The sequence below is a fragment of the Sycon ciliatum genome, chromosome 9 (genome assembly GCF_964019385.1).
Source record: "Sycon ciliatum chromosome 9, ocSycCili1.1, whole genome shotgun sequence".
Classification (NCBI taxonomy): domain Eukaryota; kingdom Metazoa; phylum Porifera; class Calcarea; order Leucosolenida; family Sycettidae; genus Sycon; species Sycon ciliatum.
Genome location: NC_088651.1, coordinates 22,839,953 through 22,867,452, shown reverse-complemented (window position 1 = coordinate 22,867,452; position 27,500 = coordinate 22,839,953). Strand labels below are relative to the sequence as shown.

Sequence of the window (27,500 nt, the reverse complement as noted above, 5' to 3'; positions counted from 1 at the left end):
ACACACACACACACACACACACACACACACACACACACACACACACACACACACACACACACACACACACACACACACACACACACACACATACACACCACACACACACTCACACACACACACACACCTCAGACCTCAGACCTGCCCATCGCGGAAGCGATGATAGCGAACAGCTATGTTAGACATAGCAACTTGTGCTGGGATTACACCATTCAACAGCTTGCAAGGCTGATGAATTGACCGCCACTATTTTTAGCCTGGTATCCACCACACAGCTGATTGAAGTGACTTTTTCTGGCCAACACAGCTGATTGAAGTGACTTTTTCTGGCCACACACACACACACACACACACACACACACACACACACACACACACACACACACACACACACACACACACACACACACACACACACACACACACACACACACACACACACACACACACACACACACACACACACACACACACACACACACACACACACACACACACACATACACACATACACACCACACACACACTCACACACACACACACACCTCAGACCTCAGACCTGCCCATCGCGGAAGCGATGATAGCGAACAGCTATGTTAGACATAGCAACTTGTGCTGGGATTACACCATTCAACAGCTTGCAAGGCTGATGAATTGACCGCCACTATTTTTAGCCTGGTATCCACCACACAGCTGATTGAAGTGACTTTTTCTGGCCACACACACACACACACACACACACACACACACACACACACACACACACACACACACACACACACACACACACATACACACATACACACACTCACACACACACACCTCAGACCTCAGACCTGCCCATCGCGGAAGCGATGATAGCGAACAGCTATGTTAGACATAGCAACTTGTGCTGGGATTACACCATTCAACAGCTTGCAAGGCTGATGAATTGACCGCCACTAATTTTAGCCTGGTATCCACCACACAGCTGATTGAAGTGGCTTTTTCTGGCCAGTGAATTCCTATTTTTCATTTTTTCATTTTTTTACACACACGCCCCACCACATACTCGGGCATACACTGGCTGTTGGTAACCACCCAGGAGAATGAAAGAAGAGCTAGGAGAATGAGAAAGAGAAGAAAGACGCGTGCGACCATATTCGTCGGGAATTGAACCCGCAACCTCTCGATTGGAAATCGACTGCACATACCACTGCACCATATGGGACACACACACACACACACACACACACACACACACACCACACACACACGTGCGCACACACACACATCAGGGCAGTCCTTCTTTAATGGGATCAAGTACAGGTATGTCACCAACTAACTTGAGACAGACGGATGCAGACAGGCACGCGAACAGACAGACAAGAAGCACCAAACAGGTAGACACGCAGCCACACACGGCACGAGTGCTGCTCACTGCAGTGTGGGGCGAATGCAGCTTGCCGCACCTCCTCACCTTTCCGTAAGATCTCTCTGTGTGACTGCAAACTGCTCCGCGGTCAAGCGCTGCCGTAGTTCTTGTTCGGTAAACACCAACTGGTTGTACAGCACAGGTCATGCACACACAAAAAAAAACAAAAACAAAAAAACAAAAATGCTCAACAGTGTAGATACGACAAAGTCAACGGGCAGTGATGGCGTACCTGCTCTTGTCCTAGCAGCATGCTCTGACCTCTTAGCTCCATCAGTAACTCTCATCTTCAACAAGTCACTTTCCGAAGGGAGATTTCCATTATCCATGAAACTTGAAAATATCACCCCTGTGTACAAGAGCGGCGACCCTACTAAGGCCACCAATTTCAGACTTGTTTCTCTGTTGCCTATTATCTCAAAGATCCTTGAGCGCAACGTACATTTGCAACTCACTGAATTCTTGACCACCCACAGCCTCTACCCAGATTGCCAGTTCGGATTCCGGAAACAGCACTCAACAGAGGATGCTGTTGTGATGGCATCGGAGGCCTTTACCAATGCCAAAGACTCCGGACTCTCAACTTGCGCTGCCTTTGTTGACATGTCGAAGGCATTCGACAAGGTTCAACATGGCACCCTCATCCGCGACCGCTTCAGTATTGGTGTTGGTGGAAGTGCGCTGAAATGGTTGGCAGACTACCTAAGTGACCGGCAGCAAAGAGTTGTCATTGGGAACCAGCACAGCAAGGTATTTCAGCCCAGCAGTGGTGTGCCCCAGGGTTCCGTACTTGGTCCTCTGCTGTTTGTCCTCTATGTCCGTGGTGTGGCAGCTGAAGTGCAACCGCATGGTGTGCAGACAGTTTAGTTTGCAGATAACATCATGCTCTATATTCGTAGCAGGGACAAACATCAGCTGGAACGTATGTCTTCTGCAGTTACGCACATGGTCAGATGGCTTGCCAGCAGGAACCTGGTACTAAACGAGAGTAAAACCCAGATTTTGTTCATCCCCGCCCACCATTCTGTGAATCCTATGTGCTCTGGAGTTCAACTGGCACAAGTAGAATCCGCGAAGTATCTTGGTGTCCACATGGACCAAGACCTCATTATTCAAATAGGGCTTTCAAATGCAAGATCATAACGTGAAGCAACTTGAAAGAATGAGCATGTATGTGATGTGTATCGGTGGAATGCATGCAGGGCGATAGTGTGGGTTCGAATCCTAGGTTATGTCTTAAAAAAAATGGGAGAAATGAAAAATTTATAACATCCCTGTGCTTTTTTTGCCTAGGTCATCAAGGTGGTAAACGGTATCGTATTACCCTCGAATGCAAAGAGAAAGTTGACTCTCGCTAGGCAAAAAAACATAGCGTAGGGCCCTGAGCTTCCAAGCTCTCTCGTTTCTAACGAGTTGACGAATTTGAAAGAGTCGCTAAAACATTTGAAGTCGTTATGTGCAAAACGATATGTACATGTACAGTCACTTGCCGGTTTTGAGACAGAATTCTTTAGAATTTCACCTCGCTAATGCACAAAATCCGGAGATCGTTAACTTTAATTGACGTTAAAATGTCTGGGCTTACAGTACTTTTATTTTCCGTACTTTCGGTGCATCTGCTTCATACCTAAAATTTCAATACACCGAACAAACACCAACTCACAGACTCCAATAGGAAACTGCTTCTCTGTAGAGGAGACGGTTTCAAATAGGAAATAGGTTGCAAACCGGAACGGACTCAATATCCACTTTCTCTCTTGGTGTTTTGATTAGAAAACATACGTCACAGTGAGACTACGATGTGTTTTACTCAGAGCCAAAATTTCATGGCTCTGCGATAACCAGAAGCGCCATACCAAGCAGGTGAGTTTTTGACGTGTTGCTTCGCACTGCGACTTGAGTTTTACGTCTTTCGAAAAATCAACTTCTTGTCGCAGGTAAACAGCGGCTCGCCTCTCGGCATTAAAGCACCTTATAGCAATGAAAACTAATGGAAGCACACACAAGGCTTATTGTTACTCGGTACTGGCCGTCGTGGAGCAATAGCATTTTACATGTACCTAACTTCAGAACTCAGGAGTGAATTTGACGTGCACTCTAAAACCTTTCCGGTTTGGAGCCACCTCTGATTTGAAGCGAAAAACTGGGCAATTCGGAGGCAATGGGCCAACACAAAGGAGTGGCTCAGTTCGAGCGGCTCTGGCCGTAGACTTAGAGCAAACTTCAACATGCCAGTTTCCTTCCACAAACATCTTTCGAGTGAACTATCCACGCTGATGATCGGTTTGGGTCTCCACAACTTTGGCTGTCAAACCGTTCCGGTATCGAACCGTCCCCTCTACCTAACATTTCTGTTCACCTAGCCAGTTACCTGGCGTTTTGCCCACATACCGAAAATATTCCCACACACTTGTGATTTGTAGTAACGAAGCTAGTTACAAGATGTCTTTGGTGCGTTTGTAGAACCACTACATGGTGTCAGAATTGGTTTTCCTGTAGTCTTTGGCCTCGTGAGCGGTGATGGCTCGTTTCAACCCTCCAGCGCCTTTCGACTTCAGCTCACCGGACCAGTGGCCCGCGTGGAAACTCCGTTTCACCCGTTTTCGTGCCGCCACCAAACTGAGTTCCGACCCGGGAGAAACTCAGGTGGCCACTTTGTTGTATGCTCTCGGACCCAACGCCGACTCCTTGTTCGAGTACCAACTCGGACTATCCGAGGACGACAAGAAGAAATATGACGAGGTCGTCAGTGCTTTCGACACGTACTTCCGCCCCTCTACCAATGTTGTTCATGAACGGGCTAAATTTGAACAGCTTGTACAACAACCCGGCCAGACCGTAGAGGAGTTTGTCCGTGCTCTGTACAAAGCTGCAGAGTATTGTGAGTTTGCTGGCACGAAGGATGAGCGTATCAGAGACCGCTTCGTCGCCCACATGCTGGACAAGCGGGTGAGTCGGGAGCTGCAGATGAAAGACAAGAGCGAGCAAACTCTCGCCAAAGTTGTTGCGTTCGCACGGCACGCCGAAACTGTCCAGCAACAGGTTGCAGCCCAATCGCGCAGTGGCTTGGCCGCCGCCAGCTCGATTTCAGACGATGATGCCTCAGCCTCAGCTGTCCAGTCGCACCGTGGTGGTCGATCTATGCCGAAGAGCAGACCGCATGGTAGCTACAAATCTGCAGCAACGCCGCCTGCGACCGAATCGAAGTGCCCGAACTGTGGTGGAAGCCACCACTCGCAACGCGATCAGTGCCCAGCCAGAGGCCAGTGCTGCAAAGCCTGTGGCAAGCGCAACCACTTCGCGCGAGTTTGCCGATCGAAACCGTCCACCTCTGCCGTCACGAACGACTCTCCGGACTCTCTATTTGTTGGCCACACGACGTGCGCACAAAGTGTAAGTGATTCACCCTGGTTGGCAGATCTAGCTATCGGAAAGAGTGTAGTCCAGTTCAAGCTAGATACTGGAGCTGATGTCTCTACCATGTCCGTGCAATCATACAATACACTGCAGCCCAAGCCGTCCTTATCTGCTACTAGTGCCCAGCTGAGAGGAGCGAATGACCAGACTATGCAGGTCCTGGGTGTATTTGAGGCTCACTGCTCCTTTCAATCTCAGTCCACTACCATACCCATCTTTGTTCTAGATGGTGCCAGCACTAGCCTGCTCAGCCGATCTGCGTGCACAGCACTGGGTCTAGTCCAGCGTCTGGCTGAAGTGCAAGGTCCAGTCCCACTCGTACAGTGTATGGTTGGTCCTGCTGCGCAGATTCACTTAACTTCCGACGCCACACCGTATCACTGCCTGACAGCTCGCAGAGTTCCTCATCACCTGTATTCGAAAGTACGTGAAGAACTGTACCGCATGGAAGATGGCGACATCATTGCGCGTGTCGACGAACCCACAGACTGGTGTTCGCCTATGGTGCCCGTCCTCAAACCTAACGGCAAGGTACGCATCTGTGTCGACCTGAAGCGTCTTAATGCGTCTGTCAAGCGGGAGACATTTCAGCTGCCAACGTTAGAAGATGCCCTGTCTTCACTGGCCGGAGCGACTGTGTTCACGACATTGGACACTGCTAACGGATTCTGGCAAGTCCCACTCAGTCCCGACTCTGCCCGTTTGACCACCTTCATCACGCCGTTCGGCAGGTTCTACTTCAAGCGACTGCCATTCGGCATCACATCAGCACCTGAGATTTTCCAGAAGCGTCTCACCAACCTTCTGGACCAGCTCCCCGGCGTGTTCGTCTACATGGACGATATCATTGTCTCTGGCCGTACGCGAGAAGAACACGACCGTAACCTAGCTGCCGTACTAGACATCCTGCAGAAAGCCAACGTCACGCTGAACATGACGAAATGTCACAAGCGTCAGGCCGAAGTGAAGTTCCTTGGTCACATCTTCTCCGCCAAAGGTCTCCACCCTGACCCAGCGAGAGTGTCCAGCGTCGCTAATCTGAAGCCGCCCAAGAACGTCACGGAACTGAAGCGCATTCTCGGCATGTTCGCGTTCATGTCACGCTTCATTCCCAATCTCTCGGAAGTCAGCGCTCCACTGCGTCTTCTACTGGGGCATCACACCGCATGGGAGTGGTCTGCTACACAACAACAGGCCCTGGACAAGCTCAAACAGCTTGCCACCAATGCGCCCTGCCTCACGTTCTTCGACCCAACCAAGCCCACGGTCATCAGCGCTGATGCCAGCAGTTACGGCTTGGGAGCTGTCCTATTGCAGGAGCATGACGACGGAATGCGCCCCATTGCATTTGCCTCACGCAGCCTCACCACTACTGAGCAACAGTACGCGCAGATCGAGAAGGAGTGCTTGGCTGTTGTCTGGGCTTGTGAGCGATTCCATGGCTACATTTACGGCAACTCGTCCCTCACTGTCCAGACGGATCACAAACCACTCATCCCGCTGATCAATACGCGTGATTTGAACCGTGTCCCGATGCGATGTCAACGCCTCCTGATGCGCCTGCTCACGTACAATCCAGCCGCCGTGTATGTCCCTGGCAAAGAGCTAGTTGTTGCCGATGCTCTGTCTCGCGCTCCGCTCGCCTGTGACGACACGCCTAGTCTCCAAGACGAGATCAGCATCAACCTCGCATCTTACATCGGCGAGATCGTGTCGGATGGTAAAGCCCGTGACATTGCTGACGCCACCACACAAGATGAGACGCTCAAGCAAGTCCTCCACTTCGTCCAACACGGATGGCCGTGCAACCCACGTGATGTCGACGACACTGTGCGCCCATACTTCCATGAACGCCAGTTACTGTCCTGTGAGCAAGGTGTGCTGTACCATGGCTTCCGCATTGTCATGCCACCCTCTCTGCAGCCTGAGATGCTCGAGAAGCTCCACGAGGGACATCAAGGTGCAACGAAGTGCAAGTCTCGCGCCCGCCATTCCATTTGGTGGCCAGGCTTGTCAAGGCAAATCGACACGATGGTCGCTACGTGTGAAGTGTGCACCAAACACCGCGTCCAGTCGACCGAACCACTGCAACCCGTCCAACGCCCAACACTGCCGTGGCACACGGTTGGTGCAGATCTGATGGAATTCAACGGCACGACTTACCTCGTCATTGTTGACTATCTCTCGCGTTACCTCGATGTCGTACCGCTGACTGCCACAACCTCGATTGCTGTCATCAAGCATCTGCACCGCATCTGTGCCGAGCATGGTTTCCCGTCCACCTTGGTTACAGACAACGGTCCTCAGTTTGCCAGCGAAGCGTTTACTGAGTTCTGCACAGCAAACGACATCACCCATCGCACTTCCAGTCCACGGTATCCTCAGTCGAATGGCGAAGCGGAACGTGCAGTTCGCACCGCCAAGAATCTCCTGCGGAAGGCCGAAAGCCTGCAAGATGCACTCTTGGCTTACCGCACGACACCGCTGAGCAACGGCTATGCCCCATGTCAGCTGTTGTATGGCCGCCAGCTCCGTACCGGTCTACCTGCAACGACTGAACAGCTGGAACCGAAATGGCCTGATCTCCCAAGTATTCTGGAATCGGAAACTCAGTCCCAGGAACAGCAGAAGTTGCACTACGACCAACGGCATGCAGCTAAGCCTCTCGCGACTCTACAGCTTCATGACCGTGTATTCATCACCGATCTCGAACGGGAGGGCAAGATAGTAGAGCAAGTGTCCAATCGTTCTTACCTCGTTGAGTCTGGTCACTCTACTGTTCGCCGCAATCGTCGTCACTTGATCCGACTGCCACTGCTAGAAGCAGAGAAGCCGACAGTCGAGGTTGAGTACGGGGGCACAGCAGCTGATCCAGTCCGTCGCTCTGCTAGAGCTCCTCAGCCTGTCAACCGCCTCATTGAATCATGCTAATTCAGCAACGTGCCGAGACGCATCTGCCGTCGTCTCTGCACATCACTCTTTCACTGCAACTTGCTCTACAAACAATACCTACATTATCGAATAGTCTTTGGACTCCTCATCTTCTCTATTATAGCCTGTTTAATCTCAGAGGGGAGATGTAGTGGATGCACATCCCACTGTTTGTCATTGTATCCTTTTATGTAACATGTATGCATTCATCCGGCCGCGCTGTGCGACATGCCAGTTGTACCGTACGCACTTTAGCTGTACTTGCCTGCCTGGCTTTTCCTTTGATCTCTCTGTCGTTCTCTGTATTCCCACACACTTGTGATTTGTAGTAACGAAGCTAGTTACAAGATGTCTTTGGTGCGTTTGTAGAACCACTACATTGAGCACCTAAAATTTGTGAAATTAGAGTAACCGGAACAGGTCCAGGCCGCCAGCTTTGCACTTTGGGTCGAATTTCACTGAACGCAACCGTAGTTTGTCCATGTATGAAATCAAGCAGTGCACGCTCAGCTTAGGAGGTCATGATGGCTGAATCTTGGCCGAGCCTGTGGCCCAAGGGCTACAGGCATGGGCAAGATTCAGCCATCATGACGGACAGAGCTTGCTTGATTTGATTTCTTACAATATATCAGGACAGGTCAAAGGCCGAAAGGTCAAATTATTCCCACAATCTGTCCCTTTGGAAAAACGCGGCCAAGAATTCAAAATTCTGCGGCAAATTCCGCGGGGTAAAGAGGGGTTTTCTGCGGCATTTTCTGCTGTAAAATCAAAAATCTGCGGCACTTTCTGCAAGTTTTTCACCCTCCTCGTAGAGGATATGACATCTCCTCGTAGAGGATATGACAACTAGTCGCATGAAAGAGCACTTTTCATACTATCCTTTGCAGTCACAAACTGAATAAGAGTGAAGAATCTTGGAGAGACCTGCACTGGCAAGAGAAATGTGCTCAAACAGATCGCAAAGTAGTTTTTCTGCTGCTTTCTGAGTGATAATTTTAGTAATTTACCCTAAAAAATTCAGATTCCGCGGGCAAAAGTGTGGATTCCGTGATTTCCGCGGATGATGGCAACTTCTGCGAAATTTGCCGCGGCCGCGGAATCGCGTTTTTCCAAGGGGACAGCACAATGACGTCAATCGGTCTTGATGGTCTGATTTCGCCCACGCCGGGAAGGTCACTTATATGATGGCCTGGGCAACGATCACGTGTTGATTATCACGTTGTTGTTGCCCATACAAATCATGTCATGTTTAGTATGCATATTCTTGTTGCTTATCCACATTATTATTTTCTAGTGTTTAAACCGAACACGGATTCTTCGAACGAATAATCTATCGAATAATTTCGCCCTCCATCGAACGAATATTATTCTATCATACGCATGATGGCATTTTTCAACACTTTTTCAGCACTTTTTAAGTAGTTTTTTAAATATTTTTTTGCTGATTATCGGATTTTGTTATGTGGGGGTGCAAAACCGGTTAACCTGTACCGCCAAGAGTACATAACCCCCCCCCAGAGTGTGCAACGCTTGATCCAGCTCTGCATAGGGTCTTGGTCGAAAGTGGTCAAAGACCGAAAATCACATTCACTGCATCCATGTTTCCCTCGTATGGAAAGAACAGAAGTACATGTACATGTACATGTATTACTAGATACCGATAGGAGATTAAACCTTGGAGGAGAAGTGATTGAGAAGAAATACTACGAGCAGATGTACGCAGTGCAAATATCAGTAAGGTCAGCAACTGAGCATAGATGGGTTTTTTTTTTTTTTTTTTTTTCGATTTCTGATAATTCCTACGACTATTCGATTATTCGTTCACCCCACGAATATTCTAAATTATTCGATTATTCGATTATTCGTTTCAACACTATTATTTTCAACTCCCTTTTGAATAGAAAGTTATTTTTATTTTTAATGTTTTGTGCTGCCGACTTATATAATTTTGTGGTAAAAAAAATAATACGTTCAAACATGTTTTTAGCAAGGCGTTACCTGTGGCTCTGGCGCTTGATTGAGAATATTCTGAGAGGAAGCGCCGCTGCCACTGCTGCTGCTGCTGCCCGCGCCCATTCTACTGGTTGTTGCCGTTGCTGCATGCACTGTGATCACGGACTCGAACGCCTCAAGTAACAACAGCAGCCTCGTGCCGAAGAAGAAGAGAGAAAGGAAAAGATTCGGGCTGAAAGTCGTACCGCTTCGGATTATTGACATTCTGATCCAAATCATACCGTACTCGGATCGGAGTCGTAGTACAGTATTACCATTGATTACGGTACGAGTGAAAGTGGCGTGGGATGAGCGATGCCGGATGGGACTTTCAAGTAGTACAGAGACTACAGTGTTTGTGGAATCGGAGCGAATAAAGAATAGATGCCTTTGTTCTCTTCGAGCTACCCTGAGAGTGAGAGTGCAAGAGTTCGGCACTTGTCGTTTGGTTTGATAATACCAAGACTGGCAAGAGTAGATAAACAAGAGTGTGCAACTCCGGATTTTTTTTTTTTTTTTTTTTTTTTTTTTTTTCCAGTGAGCATGTCATGAAAATAAATCCGAGAAGAAAGAAAAAGGCCCAACCCTGCCCTGCCAGTTATTTGGACTTACGGGGGTCGCCATGGCAAATAATAAACATAAAACTGCACACGTTCGGGCTCTCCGCCTTCTCCGTGAAATTATAATACCGTAAAAGAAAACTAGAGGGGAAAAAAGAAGCAACAATGGGGAATAGGAACTGATTTAGGAACCACTTGCAGTCAGTTACACAGGGCAGCGGGCCTCGGCAACGGCCAAGGTAGCAGATGCATCCGCCACATCGCTGACGCGCATGGGGCGTCGCCGAGCACCACGCAAACAAACCATGCTGGAGCGAACCAGAGCAAAGCCAAGTCGGCAGCGAATCCACGCCATTACACGGTTGTACGGCTCCTTCGTCTTGTCGGACAGGAGCCCGGCAATCCGCTTATAGCAGGCTGTTGCCGACTTGCCCATGCCGCCTGTTGAGGAGAGAACGAGAGGTGAAAAAGTTGCATGTTCGATCTCTCGAACACGCTCCTCATAGCAGCGGCGTTTCTCCCGTTCGTGGCGCTGGTAGCAGGAGGGTACTGAGGTGGAGCGATTTGAAGCCGCGAAAGGGTTAAAAACCCGTACGTCGAAGAAAGTGCGGTCAAAACGCCCACCCCAGACACCACTCGCTGCTATATCCAGCCTAGCCTGGGGGTCCGTTATGGCAGAGCGGTAGCGGAATGCTTCCCCAGTTACCGGCTGCAGGTGTGGTTCAGTGGTGACGTTGTTGGCGACCCGTTTGAGGAGACCAGCCGTAACATCTCGTACCTCGTTGTGCCTCAGTGAGGGAAACCCACCCAGAGAGCACGACAAGGCGTGGGCGACGGTGAACGATGCACCACACGGGCAGATCGATGGAAGGGTGGGCTGGCGGCCAGCCATAGCGGAGCGCAAGGCCATCCCGGAACTCACCCTTCGAGAGGGCAAAGCCATGGGCCTTCAGGGGTCTACAGGTCAGCCAAGCCGACGCACCCTTCTCCGCCGCCAGACCGACACAGAGCTGGATATCAGTGTTCTGCGTCAGGATGAACTCTTTGGCTGCTTGGGCCGTTGAAGTGCGGGTACGACTTGCCACCTCCCTCTTAGTGGACCGTACCAGGTCCAGCACATGGCCAGTGCAACTCCGGATGGATTGGCCCACGGCGGAATTTTTTGTTGACGTAATCTTTTCGACGACGCACGCGCTGCGAGCCTTTTGGAGAGTTTTCCCTCGTGCACTTGGCTGGGCTTTACACTACAACTTAGTACAAGGTCGGTGCCCAGCACGTGCTCTCACACTGCTCTGCGGCAAAGCCGCGTTTCTCTGAAAAAAGGTGACGTAAACAAAAAATTCCGCCGTGGGCGCGGGGTATCTGCAGATTGTGCAGGAGAGATCCGGAGTTGCACACTCTTGTTTATCTACTCTTGATAATACGTGTGCTGTAAACCATGGTAAACATGGTAAAGACTTCAACTTCAAGACTTTAGACCTACAGTGTACGTGATCACGTGACTCTTGCTCCTAAAAATCATTGCAACAAAACTCAAAAAAAATTTTTTTAATGAAAAATGCATTCATTTGATGTTTGTTCCTGACGTCAGCTCAGGCGCCGCAGCAAGTCAGTCACTATGGCAACCTATTGCACGTCGAAAGCTTTGTGTTTGACGTCATGCCGTGTGGTACTTTTTACATCATGCATGCATGCTACGAAGATCTACACAGACTGTACTGTGCTGGCAACTGAAATCCGACCGCCTTGGCGGCACGGCGCGCCGCCAAGGGGGTCGGATTTCAGTTGCCAGCACTGTACTGTACGTGTACATAATAATGTATGTGGCTGATAGATTGTGGACTTGCTACAACAAAAATCAAACATTGAACAGTCACACTTCTTTGAAGAGAAAGAAAGGCCTTGCATTTTCTCACTTTGCAGGGTAGACCAAGTCACTTTGAGTTGGCTCGTGAAGACTAACTGGGAGTTCTCGCTGGTGGATGCGCCTGGTACAATGGCTCCGAACAAGCTATTAGCTGTTCTGACGGTGTTGTTTGCATCGTTGCAGATCTGCTTGGCGTTCCCCAAACCTGGAATAAAAGACCTGAGCCTTGAACTGGTTAATCCGGTCAATGTCTCTGTGAAATGGATGACGCTGACACTGTCGGAGAACGCTACCATCGACTTCAAGGGCGCATGCCACTCGGCAGGTGCGGCAACAGTTCATTTGAAATACAGACTACTCATAACGCAGTGTGCCAGTTATTTAGACAGACTCGAAGAAAGTACAGTGCTTCAGGGAGACTTTGGCAAAAATCCAGTGGTGGGGACAGAGTGGGTGGAGATCCCTCTGGATTGCACAGCAAGTACGACCGGTAGTGGCGATCCGTTGCAGTTCACGGAGGTCGCTCCCGAGAGAGCATGGCTGGAGGATACCGCATACCACAACACCTGTCTGGATCCTGCGGCCGGACTGAAAGGGAACGACACCGAGGATGGGGCTGACAAGTCGTCCAAGGTACCTCCAAACAAGCCTGCAGCGAACCCCACGGGAACAAAAAAGCGGTCGCTAAGTGTGAGTGTGAGCGATCTGATGGAGGCCGTTCTTCAAGCGCGCACGCGGCGCAGCGCTCCGTTCTACAAGAAAGTGAAGAAGGAGGTGGTGTGCAAGACGACCAAGCGCCAGGTGTTCGCGCTGGTCTTCGCCGCGCAAGCTGACCCCGTGTCCAACGGTGGTGTTCTGAACGTCACTGTAGCTGTACAGGTGGAGATGAAGAACCACTGGGGATACCTGTCTGCGCTCGACTATCCCAATCTGGTCTTCTATGGCATCATGACCGCCCTGTACTCGCTGTATGCGTTCGGCTGGCTGCTTGCACTCATGTGCCATTACAAGGATTTACTGCGTGTCCAGTTCTGGATTGGCGCCGTCATTGCCCTGGGTATGGTTGAGAAGGTGTTCTTCTTCAGCGAGTATAACCGCGACAACGCCGAGGGCAGAGAGGGCATGTCGTTGCTCGCCACTGCTGAGATGGTGTCGGCGGGCAAGCGCACACTGGCCAGACTTCTCGTCATCATCATCTCGCTGGGCTTTGGCATCGTGCGCCCGCGCCTTGGTCCCAATCTCGTCCTGGTTGTCGGCATCGGTATCGTGTACTTCACGGCCGCGTCGGTCGAGGGGATTTCCCGTGTGGTGGCCAGCTCCGAGGAGGTCGCCACCACCAAGGGACAGGTGATGTCGCTGGCAATCGTTCTGCTCGATGTCGGCATTATCTACTTCATCTACGCGTCGATCACGGACACGATGCGAACACTGCGCTTGCGCCGCAACACCGTCAAGCTATCGCTCTACCGGCACTTCTCCAACGCCATCGTCTTCGCCGTGGTCGCTTCCGTGGCGTTCAGCACGTGGGCGTACTTGCAGTTCCGCTCCTCGGCCTGCATCAAGGACTGGCAGGAGATCTGGCTGCTGGACGGCTTCTGGCACATTCTCTTCAGCTTCCTGCTGCTCTCCATGATGGTGCTGTGGAGGCCTTCGGCGAACAACAACCGCTATGCCTACTCACCGCTTGTCGATCTCGCCAGCAACGAGGACGAGCCGGAGCAGATGCCCAGCGACGCGTTTGAGGGCATGAAGCTGCGTAACCTGGGCCAGCAGCGCAAGACGGTCACGAGCAGTACGGTGGATGACGATCTCAAGTGGGTGGAGGAGAACATTCCCACGTCGTTAGTCGAGGGCGCTGTGCCCGTGCTCATGGACTCTGAGGAGGAAGTGGTGGAGTCGCGGTTCCAGGTCAGCAAGATGCAGTAAGCGTAAGCTAGGGGAGCGTTGCATCGTCGTACGTTTGTGTCACTGTAGAGGTGTGCGCGCACGCGGACCTGTGATCGACAGCGGGCGTCGGTACATGTACGTACCTGTGTACGTCATAATGTGTGTGCGTGTTGCTAACGTCGAGCCAGCTGGCACACGTGCATGTTCCCTCGCTGATGGAAGATTGAGTGTCGTTGTGCGTATCCCACATGTTCATGTTGCTGCATATACGTATGCACGGTTTGCGTGGATGCATGCCTACATCATGCTGACGTCATGATGACATCATGATGACATCATGCTGCCGTCATGCTGACATCATGCCTTGTGTTGTATTTCAGCATTTCTCAGCCGCTGGCGTTGCTGGTGGCGCTGTTACTAGCTGAACTGTATTGCCAGTTTGCGTGTGTGTGTGTGTGTGTGTGTGCGTGCGGTTGTGTGTGTATGCGTGCATGTGTGCACGTACGCGCACGCGCATGTGTAGCGTTTTAACGGCCTCCCATGGCGTCACTACTGGCATCCTTGTACATAATAAGTATAGTATGATATTGTGCTGAGCTATAGCTGCCCTTCGTGCATTATTTGTGCTATTTGACAACATGCTGCTCACCGTTCTGATAATTGAAATGATCTACTTGTGAAGTAGGGTGTGCAGTGTATGTGTGCATGGCATATGCTGGTCTGCATTTGTGTTATTTTATTCTCTATCACCACGCATATCTACGTGCATTCGCAGTACACCCCACTCACATTTTATGCGTGGATGCAGGCACCACCGCGTGTCTTATCCCGGTTCACCTCCCCTCCTCAGTATCTGTGTTCTAGTGGTGGCTCTCTGTGTTTATTGTTGGTCTCGTACCGGCCTTCGTCTTTCTTTTGTTTTGTTATCTAATTTTCGCTATCTGCAAACGTTTGGTGTCCGTTTTCGCTGCACCACAAGGGTGGAGAGTTTATCCTTGGTGCCGCTGATGTTGATTTGATGTCACGATACAGGACAATGGAGTTCTGGTCCCCTAAAGTTGCACTCGTGCCGTGTGTGTATGTGTGTGTGTGTGTGTGCATGTACATGTGCGTGCGTGTGCATATTAGTATGCTGTTCGTTTTACCCCTCACGTTCTGCCCACCGTGATTGTCGTGTCATGGGTCTTGTACGAAATGGGCGGCTGGCAATCCCAGGGCAGTTCTCGTTTCATCGATGCTGCATGCAACAACAGGATGGCTAGCCCGGGTTGCGCAACGGATGTACGTGTACATGGACATACCATAGTAACAATACTCAATCTGCGGCACAGAACTGTTTCGTCCTTTGTGGACTCATCAGCGCAGCACAGAGAAAATCAGGCCGAACCTGATAGCAATGAAAAATAGAATTTCCAAGCCAGATTTAAACCAGGCTCGAACGTACCTTGCCAGAGTGCTCAAACTGAGGAGTCAGTCAGCTCTGCGTCACGCAAAGAGCAAAGGCACTACTCCGCATGAGAGTGCTCCGTAACCACCACACGTACATTGTAAACTATTCTGATGATTGCTTAGTGCGTGAAACTCGCGGAGTTAAAACACTTTTTTCATCCTCTTATTATTGTTGTAGACGATTACATTATTATTATTGTGTGTGTTGTTTGAATGAGTACAATCCTGTTGCCTTTGGTGATGTATGGGCTCAAGAAAGGAGTCGCAAAATACCGGTATTTTTCTACTCCCTCGACCAAACCAAAAGACCACAACCATGCAACAGGATAGTGGACAAACCAGGACCTTAGCCACCAGTCCGGCCGCTCAGGCCATGGCCGGACCTTATTTCGAACAAGTTGGCCCATCCAATCGGTGCAAAATTGGGTCAATAATGTCCATTTCCGGTGAAGACTCCCATTCAGTAGGGCGGTTCTGCTCTGCGTTATGGGAACGCGACGCAAAGAATCACGCGAACTCTCTTCGCGTTCCCGTAACGTAAAGAAATCCTGTTCTGCTCTACGTTCACGTAGAGAAGTCACGTGGAATGTGTACTGGGAATTTCTCCTTCCATATTTGGCAGTTTTCTGCCTGCATGCAGATCCGTACACATTTTCTTTGCGTGTGCCACAACCATGGGTGAACGTAGAGAACTTCATCTATGCGTAGAAATCTAGACCCAAAACACGCGACGCCGTAGACTCTAACCCAGACACCTGCTCTTTACGTGATTTCTCTATGTTTCACGTATAGCAAAACCTCCCTACTAGTGGCCGGAGCATTCCGCTGCCACGGCGCTGCAAGCACTTTGGGTCTGATCATTTCAGTTTTTTAGAACCAGATCGGCGAGGAGACAAATTTAAAACACTGATAAAGCATCCACACGTCAACTCCGCATGTTCCCTTGACATGATCGCAATAATTATAGAAGTCGAACGATGCACTGAAAACATGGAAAAGGTGTTCATAAAAACGAGAAAATAACAAATTTCAAGGAGGTGAAGAAAGAACATCAGCACGTTGTCACATGTCAAAGCGTGCGAGGCAATTCAAGTTCAACATTTGTATTCACCTGCCAAGCAGGTCACTGAGGTGGCACCCATGCACATTGGTTCTTGCGCCCGGGAGGAGTTCAATACGCGGCAACACCAGCCAGAGGATAGCAGCTGGAACAAGTCATCATCAAGGCACAGGCACACAAACATGTGTCAAAACTGTCAATACGTCACAGCTGCAGTCTTGTGCTTACGCAGTCGCTTTTCCGCGACAATAAACTGCATCTCTGTTCCGTCATTGTTCAAGCATTGCAGTGCAAATGGCTGCAGTACAGGTACCGTCTTGTGTTCACGCAATCGCGTTTCCGCGACAATAAATTGCAGCTCTGTTCCGTTATCGTTAAAGCAGTGCAGTGCAAGCGGCCGTGCCCGCCAGGCATGTTTGCATGTACAATGTAGTGTGCCACTGCTTCTGGGTGCAGACTGCTTCCTTGGCAGCAAACCTGGAGTGCCGCCGGGAGCCAGTTGGCTACATGGGTGAAACGACACACTGTCACGTGCGCTCCCTGGCTTGCTGGCAATGTGAAGACTGTCTACGCTGACATCCGGGTTGATCCGATGCGTCGGCACACACCACTGCGTTCATCCCAGTGAACCGACTTCACCCGCAGGATAGTGAGGGGCCAGAGGAGGCTCTCCGTCGATGGCTTGCACACACAGCTCAACTAGGTATAATGCACTCGTGCAGCACTCTCGCGGCAGTGTGGCTCGAGCACGATGATACGTCGGATGCAGGGTGTGGGAAATCTCATAATCTTGGGTAGCAAGTGTCATCTTTAACTCCTGTTGACATAGATATGTGCAAATCCTCTTTTTCCCGCTTGCAACTTTCCCTCAAACCATTGAAAACCTCTTCATACTATCTGATCATGTAGTGACTCGGCGCGGTAGCTGTTCGGTGTGGAACGATCATGCTCCGTGGGACTATTCGGTCTCACGATGTTGGTACTGGAATAATGAGAGCTCCGATTTGCCGGGTGCTGCTGCTGCTGTTGCCGAAGCTGCCTTGGGATGGGTGTTTGATAGTGGTGCCCGTCGTCCTCAAGCGGGGGCGGCGGCCGAGGTGGAGGTGGTGGTGAGCCGGGGCTGGGTGGTGTGCGGCTGCAAGCCCTGGCCACACCGTTACCACCACCACTGGAAGCAGCAGCAGCGGTGGTGGCGGCTGCGCTAGTAGTATTGCTGCTGCCCGCGCTGATGCCCGTGCCACTTGGCAGCATATTCGTGGTGATGTCAGGGCTCAAGCTGAAACGCGTGGCGTCCGGCGGCAAACGACCGCTCTCACGATACTTCCTCATCTCGTTCAGGTAGTAACTCGACGGCTGGAGGGTTAGCGATTTGGAGCTATTCTGATCGAAGATGGTCACCTTTTCGGCCGGTCGCGCTTTCGACCGGCGTCCCTCCGTTGCCGTAGCGCCAGCTGTCATTGCCGATGACGACGCTGAAGATGTTGACGACGGTGCAGTGGATGGCGCGGCGTTGTGCCAGCTTGCACCCCTGGCCCGCATCACCTCCTCCTTGGAGCTCGCCTGTATGAGCCGCGGTAGCTTCTCGTCGGCGAAATGGACGCTGCTACGGTTGGAGTTAGTCCCGCTGCTGGCCTGGCGACTGCTGCCGCCACCTTGATAGGACCGCACGAACACGGACGACGAGGAGGCCGTGGAGCATTCGTTGCCGTCAGTGTCGGCGTCGTAGTTACGATACCGGCTGTGGTGGTCGCTGTCTCCGTCGTCATCATCATCATCGTCACTGTCGCTGGGATTGAGCCACGTGAAGGTGCAGGTGTCCCCGCTGCGAGGTGTTGTGGGCTGCGAGTGCGTGACGCGCAGCGAGGCTGATGACCTGCCCGCAGTCTCCAGAGGCAGTGGTGGCACCTGGACATACGTATGAACGGTCAAACCATGGTAACGCAGATGCGCGTGAACACACACACACACGCGCGCGCGCGCGCACAAGCACGTGTACACACACGTCCGCATTCACCCGGCGCAAACTATTCAGTAAATGCACCTAGAGGTCCGGGAACCTGTCGGGTGAAAGGAATACGGGCAGTACCCTGCCCCATGCGCCCTGATGGTGAGGGGGGTGATGGTGAGAGGGGGGGGGGGGGGGGGGGGGTTGTACCTTACATAGCTATGAACAGAATACAGACACTCTGCAGCAGATCAACATTTGATACATTGGATCACCGTTATGTCTGGTCACCGTGCCGACTAACATACATGTCTGGTCACCGTGCCGACTAACATACATGCACATACTCAGGGCGCGTTCGAATTGTCGTCAACTGTTCAAACAAATTGTACAAAGAGATTAGTTGAAGTGTCCCACTAGAACGATTTCTATCATTATAGAGTTTTTCAGTGGAATTGTCATGGCGATGATGACGTCCGATCGGATCGACCATCTCCACGTACTACGTGACGTAGCTATTCCAATCTCTTCGAAACTAATCCACCTCTCCCATCGCATGAGGTTGTGGTTAAGAGGCCAAAATAAGGCCACCTCTTCAGAAAAACGAGACTCCTCGAAAGTCAGAGAGTGACAATTCGAACGCGCCCTTAGGTTGCATCTTTACATGCACTCGCGAACAATCACAGACTCATCAGTCCCAGTAGGTTCTTGGTCAGGTAAAACAACAACAACAACAACAACAACAACAACAACAACAACAACAACAACAACAACAATCAATCCCAGTGTGTGCAATACACACAATGAAACTGTGTAGTAGAAATATAACAACTTGCATACACAGCATACATGTTACAGAGTATGACGTAATTGATGACGTAACCCCAAAGAAGTCTCCCCGGTCTCACCTGACTAACGCTGCTGGGCCGTTGCTTGTAGGGTACGTGCGTGGTCTTGGTCAGTGTGGTGACGTCGATATGATCCTCGGCGTTGGTCTTGCTGAGCAGCGACTCAAACGTCTTGGCTAGGTCCTTGAAGGATGGTCGTGATGCCGGTCGTCTACTCCAGCAGTGCAGCATCAACATGTAGCTATGGGAACCAGAGCAGAAAACGGAATGAGGAAACATAATATTATATTATTTTAGATTCTACCGAGATTTTGTTTCCTTGCAGCACAGAGACCGTATGTGAGTGTTCGGATTGAGTAGAGCAATGTGTATAAGTGGCCGAATGAAGAGGGTGGTAGACGCAGGGGGATTTGGTGAGAAAATGTGCATGGATTTGGGATCCACGAAAGGAGACATACAACACACAAGACAAACACACATACGTGTGTGTGCGCAAACACACACACACACACACACACACACACATACACACACACACACACACACACCACACGCATGCACGCACACACACACACACACACCCACACACACACACACACACACACACACACACACACACACACACACACACACACACACACACACACAGGACCACTACTCACAGCTTATCCGAGCAGGAGTCCGGTTTCCTCATGCGATATCCACCCTGCAGAGTGTCCAGTAGTTGCTTATTGGCTATGGTGTTATACGGCTGTTCGCCGAGGGTGCAAATCTCCCACAGGACAACACCAAACGACCATCTACGGAAAGAAGACGGTGAAAGAGAAAGAGAGCTGTCAGCGCGGGACGGTTTGCGGGAGATTCCATGACATTATGAATTTTGTACATTCCTAAAAATATGATCGCCGACGTCGCAACCACTATTTCGTGTTATTTGTACATGTACTAGTATCCACTGCCATGATAAACTTCTTACTTTCAGCTTGATCTACAGTGCGGCTCAATTAAGTCTGATCGCTTGAGACGAGGAGTGCTTCAAAATACGACCATTTGCACATTGCATATCAAAGTGCATAACGTCACGACTTACACATCATTCGGCATCGTGTACGAGCGCTCGAGCAGGGTTTCAATGGACAGCCATTTGACGTGGTCCCCCTTGGCCAGGTCGTTGCGGGCACTCAGCGAGCTCAGGCTGTAGTCCGAGAGCTTGATCTGGTGACCTTCGCCGAGGAGAATCGTATGCGACGTCAGATTACGATGGATGACTCCCTTTGACGTCAGGTACACCTGGGGCATTGCATATTCAGGTGGGGAAACCATGGGAAATTGTTATGATTCTGACCTCTGGAGTGACTTAACTGATGCCATGGAGATAAAGACTCCGAAGGCAAAGCGAAGAGGATGGTAATCTCTATGCCCTTATTCAGAAAGTACTTGCTAAATTGTATGATCAGTTTCAGAAAGCAATCACTTCTGAAGTAAATAAGACCCCTCTGGGGCGTACATCAAAATATTCTGCGCACGGACGGAAACAGGTGATTCGAGATGCTTTTCTCCTCATGACAGTGTTTTCTGCTGTGGGGAATACACAGTGATAGACATTTCCAGGCCAGCCAGCCAGGCAGTGCTAGACACACACACACACACACTACAAGCTCACCATTGCCTGCACGATGTGCCGGACAAAGTCCATCAACTCATTAGCAGAGATCTGCGTGTGTGAGTTGTGAATCAGGCTGCTGTGTCGGACCTGCGAGAGAGTTCAGCAAGCAAGCAACGTGAATCTCATGGGCATGGAGCATATGACCAACAAAATACCCATGCATACACACACACACACACACACACACACACACACGTATGCATAACTTTACTTGTACACACATATGTGCGCGCACCCCCTACACACACACACACACACACACACACACACACACACACACATACATGAAACCATGTACACGTGTACACATGCATGCCTGTATACACAACAATGTGTACAGGCAATCAATGTGTTCTTTAGAGGAGATTGACATGCAGACAAACAGCCGGACAGACAAGAAGGGCAGGAGAAGTGTAGAAGAAGGGCTTTGACTGACAGGGTAAGGACAGGGACGGGCAGGAGAGGGGCAGGAGAGGGGCAGGAGAGGGGTAGGAGAGGGGCAGAGGAGGGGCAGGAGAGGGGCAGAGGAGGGGCATGAGAGGGGCAGAGGAGGGGCAGGAGATGGGCAGGGGACGGGCAGGGGAAGGGCGGGCTAAGGTCAGGAGAGGAGCAGGGTGGGGCAGCAGAGGGACATGGCAGGGCACTCTTACCCTCACAGAGCCCCTAGCATCTGATATACCACTGTCACTGGTACTTGCTAGCGACATTGTGCTGGATTTCTGAACGGCAAACACGTGCACATACGTACAGATACACGTAAACATACACAACAACAAAGTTAGCAGTTTCCAGTGCCCGCTCCAGAGCCAAGTCAGCGGGGCCAGTGACCCGGTTCATACGGTGGATACTGCATGGGTGGACCTAAGATTGAGACAGTACTACTTATACAAATATATAATTATTTCTAACGAAGAGACCGCTTGATTTGAGGATGGTAGTTATATGGCTTTCATGTAATGAAGTGGCTGCAGTGGAGCTTTCGTAGCTTAAGAGGTGCGGGTGTACCTGGTTAAAATAAATCGTCCGGGTCACACAGCAACCTTGGTGTTTGGGGCTAGGTTCATTTGGCTGATATGAGCGCTTATTCACCTCCGCCTGACCTGGCTCATACGCTGGTGATAAACACAGTGGCTCCAAGTTGACCCCAGCCCAGAGCAGGCACTGATCAGGCATAATGACAACACATACCCCCCCCCCCCCCAGAATCACGGCCTCTCTATGTCCGTGCTTCTTTCTCCAAACAGATACCGTTGGTGTTTGGGTGCTTTTTCTTCTTTCTGTTTTATTTTTTAATAACCACACACCATTTGTTCAGAAAGTGGTGGACATCACGCAAACATCACGCAACTGCATTGAGTGAATAGCAACTAAATGGAGCGGTTGTCAGTTGACAAACCCCTTTTATTCACAAACCATTTGTTGGCACAAAGCAGCAAGAAAGACAGCGATGAGACATACCAAAATCAAAATGGCAGCACATGACCACGGAACTAACCCTGTGTGTTCACGCACACGCACGGTCATACTAATACTATTATGACCAGTATGCACTATATGTATGCACAACTCACCTTGGGTCGCTTGGCACGCAGGTAGGTGACGAGGTCGCCGTACGGTGCGTACTCCTTGACGATACAGAGGGGCTTGACGACGGTGCAGCAACCGAGCAGGCTGACCAGGTGACGGTGCTGTCCGACGCGCTTCAGCAGACCAATCTCACGGCAGAACTCACGCTGATCCTCATCGCATGCAATATCTATGCAAAGTACACACAGTCATCAACGTCGTATTGTAAGACCAGATATTTTAACATCAACTAGAGTTAGCGATCCTTGGGTTTTTGTTGGTTAGCGAAGTGAAATGCTAACGAATTCTGTCCGTCAAAACCGGCAAATGACGATTTTTTCAATTTGTTTAAACGCTACATTTGAATGATCGATAATAATGGTGACAAGAAAGTAACGAAGTGGAAGTGGACGAAGTGGACGAAGTGGACGCAGAAGTTAATAATAGTCTTACAGTATTCCGACTGATGACCAGTCAACCACAGTTGCGCTCGTTGAAATCCGACCCAAAGTGCAAAACTGGCATCCTGGACCATTTCCGATTGTATCTTTTCACTTGTTCATGTGTACATGCAGCCACGTTCGTACATGTTCGGGGTGTCCCCCCCCCCCCCCCCCCCCCCACACACACACACTCGCTCACTCTCTCAGTCTCTCACCTTTCAGCATTTTCACGGTGACCATTTTCCTAGTCAGGCTACTGGCGTGCAGGCTGGTACTTCTCACAACTGGCTGTTTGCTCTTGGTTAGCGTGGCCTTGCGTAGTGAGTTAGACCGATGGAGGCCACCACCACCTCCACCCCCACCACTGCTGCCACCGCCACTAGCACTGGCGCCTCCCGCGGTCGGAGAGCCACCGCCGTTGTATGGCGAGGTTGCCGATGACGACGCGGCGTCTCGGTGGTGCGGCGTGGAGCCATTGCAGTCGGCGCTCCGTCCCACCGGCATTCCCGTCTCGTCCAGCGTTTCCGTGCCAACCAGTTCGGCCTTCATCGTGACGGCCGCGTCGTAGTCCAATAGCAAGTCTTGCAGGTAAAGCTGCAGTATGGAGTATGGGGGAAGATAACATACATATTCACATTGGCATGCAGAAATCCAGGTGTTACCATGCAGAAACTTTCAAATTCGCGAATCAAGACAATTCGCGAATGGCAACACTTTTTGGGTGCAAGATCGATGGTTGTCATTTGCAAGGTTTACTGTCAATGTTATGACGAAGACGGGGACAACGAGCAAGTGAACGCACTACAATGGTGGCAATTGAAATCCGAAATGCCAGTCAAGTGTCAAGTCAAGTCGGCGGAATAGTGCTAGCTCCAGTGTTGGTTACAAGCATGCGCTGGGTTTTTGCAATGTGAGTGCACCGAGCTGGGGTTGGATTTCACTTGCCACCAATACTAAATAGGGCTACACACCTGTTCAAAGGGGATTTCCCATTCGTCCGACATTGCCAGCTCTGGCGGCGTTTTCACCGGCGTCGAACGGCCGGAGGAGAAGGGCGATGCGGTGTTCACCTTGAAGCCCTCGTGCCGCAGCTCATCCTTGGCGAGCCAGGTCAAGCGCTCGGTGTTTAGAGACTCCTGGAGGTCCTCTGGACGCATGCGATGGCGGAGAGACGAGGGCTTGCCGCGGCCGATCTGCTGTAGTTCGGCCATCACCTTGGCCTTCTTCTTCCTCATCGACTGTCGCATGGTGTTGGTGCGAGGACGATGGCTGTTGCTCTCCGGTGTGCTGGGCTCCGGTGGAGTTGCGTCGTGTGGTTGTTGTTTGTGCGCCTTGCTACGGGCTCTGCTGCCGGCAAAGTCGGGCACGTCCAGCTGCTCCGTACTCTTGTACATCGGGCGGAATATCGTCGTGGCCCGGCCGGTGGTGCGGAGGTTCCTCACCGCGGGCCGTGAACCGTTTGGCGTGGCCGATCGCGACGACGCCGGGTTGGAGTCAGGCCGTTGCGTCACGTGCGACTCGCTCTGGTCGACGATGGAGAGCAGGTCTGGTGTGGGCGTCTGTCGCGGCGTCTTGTCCACGTACACCCACGTGGTCTTAGTGCCGTTCTGCAGCGGCCCTGCTGCCTTGCCATTCTTCTTTTCCCCATTGCCATGTGCCTGCAGTGATGTGTGCAGACGTTGTTATGACACGTACACACGCATACATGAATGCACACATACACACACAGACGCACACACATGTACACACACACACATACACACACAGACACACATTTACACACACACACACACACACACACACACACACACACACACACACACACACACACACACACACACACACACACACACACACACACACATGCAATGATAATACACACGTGCTTTCAACGGGACTAAATAAGTGTGCCACTTGTTGACCCGTCAATCCTGTCTTCCTAGATTTAAAAAACCCCGTATCTACGCTTCCACTGGCAAAGGCTCCACTCTGCTCACCTGTTTAGACACGGTAACCGCGCCGTTCACCGACGCACGATTCCACGGCGACCAGGACTCCTTGTCGTCGCCATGGCGATAGCCCAGACCGATGCAGGCCAGCGGCATTGGCAGCTGGCGACGGCGTCTCTCCCGCTCGCGCTTTCTCTCCTTGCGCCGTCGGTTCAGAGCGAGGAAGCAGCAGATGATGATGATGACGAGGATGAGAGATCCGCAGACGGCAAACAGGACCACGGCCAGTGGCTTCTTGAACCAGGCAGACTCTTCGTCACTGGCAGCGATCTTATTCGCCGAATCTGTGGCAAAACGATAAAGAGTATGGCCGTCATGTTGCATGAGATAGGGGCATAGCGAAGGGGGGGTTGGAGTGGGGTGGGGGAGGAAACAGCTGAATCTGATAAAGAACGACCTACATGCAAGTGGTACGTGTGTGAGAGGTAGCAGTGGAGTTGGACTGTGGGTAGTTGGTTGCATTCAGTACAATAATAATTATGTACTTTTGCTTTCTATAATAGCACTTGTGGAGGAGACCACTGCATGTATAACAGCTGACTCCGTGGCGCAACGGTAGCGCGTCTGACTCCAGATCAGAAGGTTGCGTGTTCGAATCACGTCGGGGTCAGATTCACTTTTTTTTCTTGCTTCATGTCCCGTCAACTTTTCTTCTGCTTTTAGCACGTGGTCACACAACACACATTATGATATAAGTGAATGTTCGTTTTCACAGGCTTTGGTTTTTTTGAACCTTTTTCTGAAGTACAGTTGCGTTAACTGAAATCCGACCTGTCAGTGCCCTCAGTGTCATCGATGGTTCTGCAGCTGCAGACTCGTAAAAGTGCAAAACCTTGCTCCGATTGCATCAATGCACTTGTACAGGAGTACGTTCAGCCGTATTCGTACCACTTCCCGGGTGTCAAGGACCGTGCAAGTTGAGGGCGCCAAATAAATAGTCAATTTGGGTTGGATTTCAACAAGCACAACTGTGGAAGCGGCTACTAGCCTTCCTGTACATGCGTCAATTTTCTGTCTACCGAAAACAGAATAGGGCTACTGGATTTCCGCATATCCACGAGAACATAGTGGGTGTTGCCCAAACTCAGTGCATTCTACTGGGGTTAGAGGTTTTGCGAATAATGTCATGACGGGGAGTCAGCAGACCTGCTTATGGGTGGTGCATGACCTCTCTATTATACGAAAGGAAGTGCGATATGCGGAACGCAAATTGGTGATATACCAACACATTTAGGTACTAAGTAGATCTGCATTCATCCCGATGGTTAGCGCTATCGGGCAGTGCTCAAACTCACTTCCTTGCCGTGGAATGTCTCAGTACTCCTTGCCAGTCTGGTGAAGCCTGGTGCCCGACGGTCTGACTGTTCATGATCTGGTTTGGGTGGACTCTAACGCATAACTTGTGCCCCACCGTTTTCCTTATAATATTTCCATTTAATATCTACATTCATTTTTTTTTTTGTATACGAAGCCTATTGTATGTGCAGAATTATTGGATGCACTTCTGTCGACCAGGAGTCGATTCAAAAATCATTTATTGTTCATTGGACTTCAGTGGGATTGGTTTGGCCAGCCACTCTGAACTCCGCTGATCGGCCCTGACGAGATTGAAACAGCCAGCTGTCCGGAGATTCAGTAAAATCAAAGTTTAATGAAAGCGGACACACCCATGCATGACGATTCAGCTATTAAGCCCCCTGCGTGTTTGTGCTTGTGTTTCCAAGGAAACGGCTGGATCGGAAATTGCTTTCCGAATTACGCAGCATTCTCTCCTGTCTACATGATTACAGTTGGAGACAACTATTTAAATATTGAACACACACCCTTTATGTTGTTGAGAGCCTGGCCGAGGTACCACTTCCGTGTACATGTCTATACCAGAACCCCAAACCTGGCCTAAACATGGCCGGATAGTGGGATTTTGATGCCCTTTCTTGATATGGTATTGCAACAATTTGTTATCACAAGTCCAAGTTGAAGCCGAGCCGATAGCACGAAACATCTGGAGTTGCGAGTGGACACCGCCTACTCCCTCAAACCCGGTTGTGCCATCATAAGAAAAGGAAAGAAACACAAGAATTGATGAACAGGCACAACTTATTGGACATATCCAACTATCAAGACACGCTAGTCAAATTCTCTGCACAAGCGGTGCATTTTGTTCGGAGGGGGGGGCTTCGAAGGAGTCTTTAGGACCAAGGGCATTAAACATATCAGCTGACTCCGTGGCGCAACGGTAGCGCGTCTGACTCCAGATCAGAAGGTTGCGTGTTCGAATCACGTCGGGGTCAGATTCACATTTTTTCTTGAAATTTCAGTTTTTTTTGCGTTTGATGAAGAAGAGGTTGAGAGACTTCGGCAATGATCAATTTTCATGGCTTGCTTCCTTTTTTCCTTCCTTTCCCTTTTCCTTTGACCCTTGAGGGTAATGGCATTCCTACGGATG

At 50.6% G+C, this 27,500-nt stretch overlaps 3 protein-coding genes and 2 non-coding genes across 6 annotated transcripts in view; 3 read left to right on the top strand and 2 right to left on the bottom strand.

The window, feature by feature from the left end:
* Positions 1-10,196, bottom strand: part of LOC135824836 (peptide methionine sulfoxide reductase MsrB-like) — a 17,228-nt gene extending 7,032 nt beyond the window's left edge. The window contains exons 1-2 of the mRNA XM_065337556.1: positions 9,761-10,196; positions 1,460-1,539 (exon numbers count right to left, since the gene is read on the bottom strand). Of these exons, the coding sequence (XP_065193628.1) occupies positions 1,460-1,539; positions 9,761-9,994 (314 nt within the window). The 5' untranslated portion in view covers positions 9,995-10,196. The remainder of the gene's footprint in view (positions 1-1,459; positions 1,540-9,760) is intronic.
* Positions 10,197-12,172: 1,976 nt separating this feature from the next.
* On the top strand, positions 12,173-15,125 carry LOC135825287 (transmembrane protein 87B-like). Its single transcript, XM_065338023.1, has one exon. The coding sequence runs from the start codon at positions 12,311-12,313 to the stop codon at positions 14,105-14,107; it is 1,797 nt and encodes a 598-aa protein (XP_065194095.1). The 5' UTR covers positions 12,173-12,310; the 3' UTR covers positions 14,108-15,125.
* Positions 15,126-16,398: 1,273 nt separating this feature from the next.
* The window catches only part of LOC135825357 (uncharacterized), a 28,292-nt gene continuing 17,190 nt past the window's right edge, over positions 16,399-27,500 (bottom strand). For both annotated transcript variants that reach the window (XM_065338092.1, XM_065338093.1), the window contains exons 11-20: positions 25,043-25,338; positions 24,017-24,703; positions 23,261-23,639; positions 22,608-22,792; positions 21,687-21,755; positions 21,034-21,123; positions 20,461-20,660; positions 20,033-20,170; positions 19,431-19,611; positions 16,399-18,482 (exon numbers count right to left, since the gene is read on the bottom strand). In XM_065338092.1, the coding sequence (XP_065194164.1) occupies positions 17,466-18,482; positions 19,431-19,611; positions 20,033-20,170; positions 20,461-20,660; positions 21,034-21,123; positions 21,687-21,755; positions 22,608-22,792; positions 23,261-23,639; positions 24,017-24,703; positions 25,043-25,338 (3,242 nt within the window). In that variant the 3' untranslated portion in view covers positions 16,399-17,465. The remainder of the gene's footprint in view (positions 18,483-19,430; positions 19,612-20,032; positions 20,171-20,460; positions 20,661-21,033; positions 21,124-21,686; positions 21,756-22,607; positions 22,793-23,260; positions 23,640-24,016; positions 24,704-25,042; positions 25,339-27,500) is intronic.
* On the top strand, positions 25,593-25,664 carry Trnaw-cca (transfer RNA tryptophan (anticodon CCA)). The gene has a single exon. It is a non-coding gene; the product is annotated as a tRNA-Trp (tRNA).
* Trnaw-cca (transfer RNA tryptophan (anticodon CCA)) lies at positions 27,274-27,345 on the top strand. The gene has a single exon. It is a non-coding gene; the product is annotated as a tRNA-Trp (tRNA).

Bases quoted from the DNA above. Each gene is read 5' to 3' on its own strand.
- LOC135825287 (XM_065338023.1), top strand. From the start codon at position 12,311: ATGGCTCCGAACAAGCTATTAGCTGTTCTGACGGTGTTGTTTGCATCG.